This window comes from Lacerta agilis, chromosome 12, assembly GCF_009819535.1.
Source record: "Lacerta agilis isolate rLacAgi1 chromosome 12, rLacAgi1.pri, whole genome shotgun sequence".
Classification (NCBI taxonomy): Eukaryota; Metazoa; Chordata; class Lepidosauria; order Squamata; family Lacertidae; genus Lacerta; species Lacerta agilis.
Window position 1 is genome coordinate 8,245,699 of NC_046323.1, and position 6,000 is coordinate 8,251,698.

The 6,000-nt window shown below is 47.3% G+C and overlaps 1 protein-coding gene across 1 annotated transcript in view; it reads right to left on the bottom strand.

The window, feature by feature from the left end:
* The window catches only part of STAC (SH3 and cysteine rich domain), a 72,585-nt gene extending 66,989 nt beyond the window's left edge, over window positions 1–5,596 (bottom strand). The window contains exon 1 of the mRNA XM_033165700.1: window positions 5,314–5,596. Coding sequence (XP_033021591.1) covers window positions 5,314–5,430 — 117 coding nt within the window. The 5' untranslated portion in view covers window positions 5,431–5,596. The remainder of the gene's footprint in view (window positions 1–5,313) is intronic.
* Window positions 5,597–6,000: the final 404 nt, after the last annotated feature.

Consider the following 6,000-nt stretch of genomic DNA (forward strand, 5'->3'; position numbering starts at 1 on the left):
ATGTCAGCAAAGTACCAGTACGTCATTTGAATAAGGGTAGTAGAATCTGGCCTGTAATTTTTGGGAGACTCATACCTAAATCCAAGACACATTTGCTTAGAGTGATGGAGAATTCATGACCAAGTACCGGTATGTGTGGTTTGGATTGCTTGCAGGCTGCAAGTGTTTTCAAAACAAACATTAATAGGTTTCATTTGCAAGTAACCCTAAGCCATGGTTTGTCTTAGACAACTTGCAGATGAGCAAACAAGCCACGCTGATTTGCCCAAGCTTGCCTTGTGAGTTACAGCAATTTAAAAATACAGTATCAAAATGAGTTTTAAACAGATTGGTGCAATTAGCACAACTCAGTTCCACCTCCCACCCCAGTTCAAGCTATCTGTAACTCACAGCCATTTCTCACAACCAGCAGCATCACATGGTAACACTTCATCTCGACTGCAGCCCGACAGTTGGAGAGCGCATGTTTGGAAGGGGGTAGGGGAAATCTTACTATACAAAATAAAACTGGAATGTAAAGGAGAGACCAGTTTACGTTTCTTGCCAGCATGCTCTTTGAGTTTGAATGCATCAATGTATTAACCCACTTAAAACCTTCTTGAGAGATCTGCATTGGCTCCCAGTACGTTTCCGAGCACAATTCAAAGTGTTGGTGCTGACCTTTAAAGCCCTAAACGGCCTCGGTCCTGTATACCTGAAGGAGCGTCTCCACCCCCATCATTCAGCCCGGACACTGAGATCCAGCGCCGAGGGCCTTCTGTCGGTTCCCTCACTGCGAGAAGCAAAACTACAGGGAACCAGGCAGAGGGCCTTCTCGGTAGTGGCGCCCGCCCTGTGGAACGCCCTCCCATCACAGGTCAGGGAAATAAACAACTACCTGACATTCAGAAAAAACCTGAAGGCAGCCCTTTTTAGGGAAGTTTTTAATGTTTGATATTTTTGTATTTGATTTCTGTTGGAAGCCGCCCAGAGTGGCTGGGGAAATCCAGCCAGATGGGCGGGGTACAAATAATAAATATTATTATTATTATTATTATTCTACCTGCAGCTGATTCATTTGGTGAAAAACTTGGTAGCTAAGTTTGTAGAGCCTGAGACTCTTAATATCAGGCTCATGGGTTCGAACCCCACATTGGGCAAAAGATTCTTGCATTGCAGGGGGTTGGATTAAATGACTCTCGCGGTCCCTTCCAACTCTACAATTCTACGATTCAGTGATTCTGCTGATTGGCATTCTGTTATGGTTTAGTGCAGGGATAGAGGTCTAAACCACTGAGCCTTTTGGGCTTGCAGATTGAAAGGTTGGTGGTTCTAATCTGCGTGATGGGGTGAGCACCCGTTGCTCTCTCCCAGCTTCTGCCAACCTAGCAGTTTGGAAGCACGCAAGTGCAAGTAGATAAATAGGTACCACTGCGGCAGGAAGGTAAACGGCATTTCCGTGTGCTCTGGTTTCTGTCATGGTGTTCTGTTGCGCCAGAAGCGGTTTAATCATGCTGGCCACATGACCTGGAAAGCTGTCTGTGGGCAAACGCTGGCTCCTTTGGCCTGAAAGCAAGATGAACGCTGCACCCCATAGTTGCCTTTGACTGGACTTAACTGTCCAGGGGTCCTTTACCCTTTACCTTTTAGTGCAGGGATGGGGAACCTGTGGGCCTGCAGATGTGTTGGTCTTCAATTCCCATCAGCCCCAGTCAGCATGACCAATGGTTTGACAGTTGTAGTCCTACCATATCTGGAGGGCCACACATTACCCATGCACGGTATAGTGGTTAGAATACCTGACTAGGCCAGGTTCAAATCTCTGCAACAGTGAAAGGCCAAAGACTTCCCGAGGGATTAGATCCCACAAGAGACATCCAGCAAATCTAATTATAAATGATGTAGGCTGAATGGGGCAGGAGTGAGGGAAGAGTTATGAAAAAGTGTCCAATTGCAACTATCCATTAAACAGTAATTTGAAAATAATTGCACCAAGGATCACTGCAATCCCTTCTCAAATGACAGGTACTTGGCAATAAGCCTCATTTATTTCAAAGAACTTTTCTCAGAAAGTGAAAAAGTGCCCACTATGTTCTCGGCTCTCTCCCAGCCTTCTTTCTAAGGCCAGAAGGAAATAAGAAGATCTGTAAGAACAGTTGCTTTAGCATGTTTCCATGAAACAGTGCTAGGACCACACATGTAAAGGACCTGCAGGAGCAGACACCCTGGAGCTCAGGTCTCAGAGTTAAGGCCAAAAGGCAGCCACGGAATTGCAAAAGCAGCCACCTTAGTGCTGTGTTTACAAAACTGCATGACTTTGACCTTAAATCTGAGATCTGTACTCCAGAAACGAAAGCTGCCACGTGAGTGTTGCACCCATGGAAACAAAACATCCAGTTATGATATCTGCCTGTTACACTTGTGGGTAGGGAAGAGGGAGCAGTGTACTGTACTTCCCTCCCAACCCCTAATTATTTATCTACAAAGCGGGAGTATAAAGCAATTTCAGATTAAGCAGTAACCAGCAGGATTCTGAAACATTGGGGGGGGGGCGTGTTTCTGTTCTCTAACCCTCTTAACATGAAATGCCCCTGTCCAGGCCCCTGGCCAAGATAGAACAGGGGCCTTTGGAGAGCATTCTGGGGTTCACAGTGAAGTAGATAAAGTTTCAGGGTGGATGAATAAAAAGGACACATTTTCCCTTTCCCCTTTTCCTGAAACCTTCCCCAATTGTGCTATATAACATCAAAGGCTCTGCAGGTGAGGAACAAGGGGGCCGCCCCAAGGCGCAGGGGGCCAGAGTGGAGTGCAAGCGTTTGCAACATGCTCGCCTTCTCCCGTGAAAGGGAGCATGCATGCCCGCTGCCTGGTCTATGACCGTAATAAATTGATTGATTAATATAACATCAAAGGTCACCAGTCTGGGACTGGCTGCCATCCTTTAATATTTTTTAATAAAATGAACATATCTAAAACTTCGTCATCAATGGCTGCAGATGTGTACTAATAGTACAACCCCAACATGTGTTTGTTCGAGCCAATTACCAAAAGCAAAACTAGTTTCCCACCTGATAAGAAACAAACTCCAGAATGCCCCACGTAGTTTATCATTTCTTTCCAGATTTAACACTGGAGGGTGCAATGGTGACTGAAATTGGTTTCAATGGCAATTGGTTTCAAACTGTTGATTATTTGTGGAGCCAACATTTAAATTTTGCCTAAATGAAAAAAACTGACCAAATAAGAATACAGATCTTTAAAACATGTATTTCCAAATGCAAATTTGAAACCTGAAAGAGATTATTTTACTCCTCATTTTGTTTTGTTTTTTGAGTGTTGTATGAATATTAGGAATACTGGCATCACAGCAATAGCACAACAAAACTAGTAGCACTTCTTACGTTCTTCATTAGAATAAAACACCAAAAGTACTCCACAAATATGCTACTAAACAATGCCTGATGTTTAAAAGCCGCTTTGAGTTTTGAAGAACTATTGTGTCTGGCTGAAAGCAAAATTACCAGCATCTGAGACCTTGTATCAAAGCCTGAAGCCCAACAACACACCAGTGCTTACATTTGTGTTTTAACATGTGTGTATTTTGAGGGGTGGATACACACACAAAGACTGAATTCAGCATTGTGTGAAATATATTGATGCACAATATTTCCTGGGTAACTCAGTTGGTTAGAGAGTGGTGCTGATAATGCGAAGGTTGCAGGTTCAATCGTCGTATGGGGCAGCTGCATATTCCTGCATTGCAGGGGGTTGGACTAGATGATCCTCAGGGTCCCTCCCAACTCTACAATCCTATGATTCTATGATCTAAAATACTTTGCTTTGTGCCCAAAGTGCATACACCCCTCCACATCAAATCATAGTTAGTTACTATAAAAGGTAAGGAGAAAATGAAACCCTATTTATATTTCCTGAGTTTAGGCTACAATCGTGTCATCAGTTACCACTGACCCATATATGTCTCCCATAGATTTGGAAGGAAGTAACACATCAATAGCTATAATCAGGACTGTACTGTGCTGTAGCCACAACAATGCACAATCCCTCTTTGACAGCATGGTGGCAAGTCCATTTGTCCACATGACCTCCTCATTCAAAGCACAAACTTCCATTCTGCTGAGTACCACCTTTGAAGTGCCAGTTAGGATCATATCAGCTTCCACGAGGATGCTCAAAGGCCTGTCAAGGCGGCTACAGCGACTATTACCCATTTTACCCTACTAATAGTAATACTATTCCGGAGGAGCGTTCCGAATCTATTCCACTTGCAACAGGAGGGGGTGACTGTAAAATGGCACCACTACAGTCAAGGTGCTCATTTCGGAAGGTGCTGCAATCCTTTTCAAAGGGCGTGCCAGAGAATTGTGGCACGCCACATCACTAAAATCCGCTATGGCAAATGTGTGGGTCAGTCTTCTGTTGAATACCAGGGCACAAGGTCCATGAGAAGTTGCGTTTATCAGCAGCAACACTAATAGCTAACAAGTTGTTTTAGGTAACTCCTGCCCCTTACGTCATGCTCCCTTTAAACAGAAGAGCATCCTTGTTCTGCTCTTCGTTCTGCTCACTTACAGTTCTTTGTTTCTAATTCAGGTAATCCACTCAGAAACTTCTCACCTATTGCATCACTTAATTTTGAGGGGCGGAATGCAGAACAGAAGCATCATTTTCCTCAATCAGGTAAGCCAAACCAGGCCAATAAAATAGGATTTTTTTGCTGAGGGAGGGGGTGATACTGTTTATCATACTCTTTATTTATGTTGGAAGCCACCCAGAGTGGCTGGGGCAACCCACTCAGATGGGCGGGGTACCAAATAACAAAAATTATTATTATTATTATGGGTGGCAGTTCTTCCCCTACAATAGCAGCTCTTCAGCTAGACTTCAGCTACTGACCTATTTATCAGCTGAATGGCAAAGTTCCCGGAAAGACATTTTTTTAACATACAAACACACACACACACACACAACTTTCCTATAATAAATCTGCCACAGTCTATTTCATGAGGATCAACACGTGAAGCCAGAGCAACCGGAGTGCCAAACAGAGGAATGGTCTGACAGAGCGCTTTGAAACCTCTCCCTCCAGAAAATAAATGCAATAAACAAACTAATTCCAAAACCCAGCCAGTTGTCCCCGTCCCCGTCCCCCCCGGGTTCTTTCCCAGCTCCGCCAGGTGAATGGCGAGATCCCTCCTCACCAACATTTTTGCGGGCACAAAAGGAGGACGGGCACGTAGCGCGCCTGGCCACGGAGAGAGATCGATCCCCTCTCCCAATAGGGATCCATGGATATGTGGACGGAGCAGGACCGACCTTGGATTCCTGGCTGGTGGTGGAGGCAGGCGAAGGCGGCTGCTCGGGGCTCTCCGGGTCGCGGTCCTTCTCCACGTCCTCCGGGCTGACTTCTGTCGCGTCGCTGGGCGGAATCATGTTGGCCTCTCGGACGGAAAAGCCTCCCGTCTGGGGAGGCAGGAGAGCTCCGGGAGCCGCTGGTTTTTATTTCACGTGCTCCGGCTTCGCCATTCCTGCCCGGCGAAGGAACTCTCCTCCGGCGCGGCGCGGTTCTTATTCGCAAGTGGGGGAGCTCCTCGCCGCCTCCCCAAAAAAGGCTGCCCGCCTCCGCCGGCTTCCTCCTCCTCCTCCTCCTCTACCCTCCTCCTCGTCTTCTCCTCCACACACACGCCCCGCACGAGGGATCACCCCCCCCCTGCAAGTTATGGATAGCTCTCTACGGGCGGGAAAACTGCTCCGCGCCTTCTCCCCGCGTCCGCCGGGCGAGGCGTGCCGAGCGGGGAGTGAGCCGGCGCATAACGCGTGGAGCCGCGGAAGGAGCGGGGAGGAGGAGCCCGGGCACCTGGTGCGGAAGCATGTGCTGCCGTAGTAGTGGAAGGGGAGCCATGTGCAGCCCCACGCCGCGCTGCCGGAGGAGCCCCCGCGAAAGCGGAGCGCGGGAGGACGTGCCCACTGCTGCTGCTGCCTCCGCCGCTGTGGATCACATTC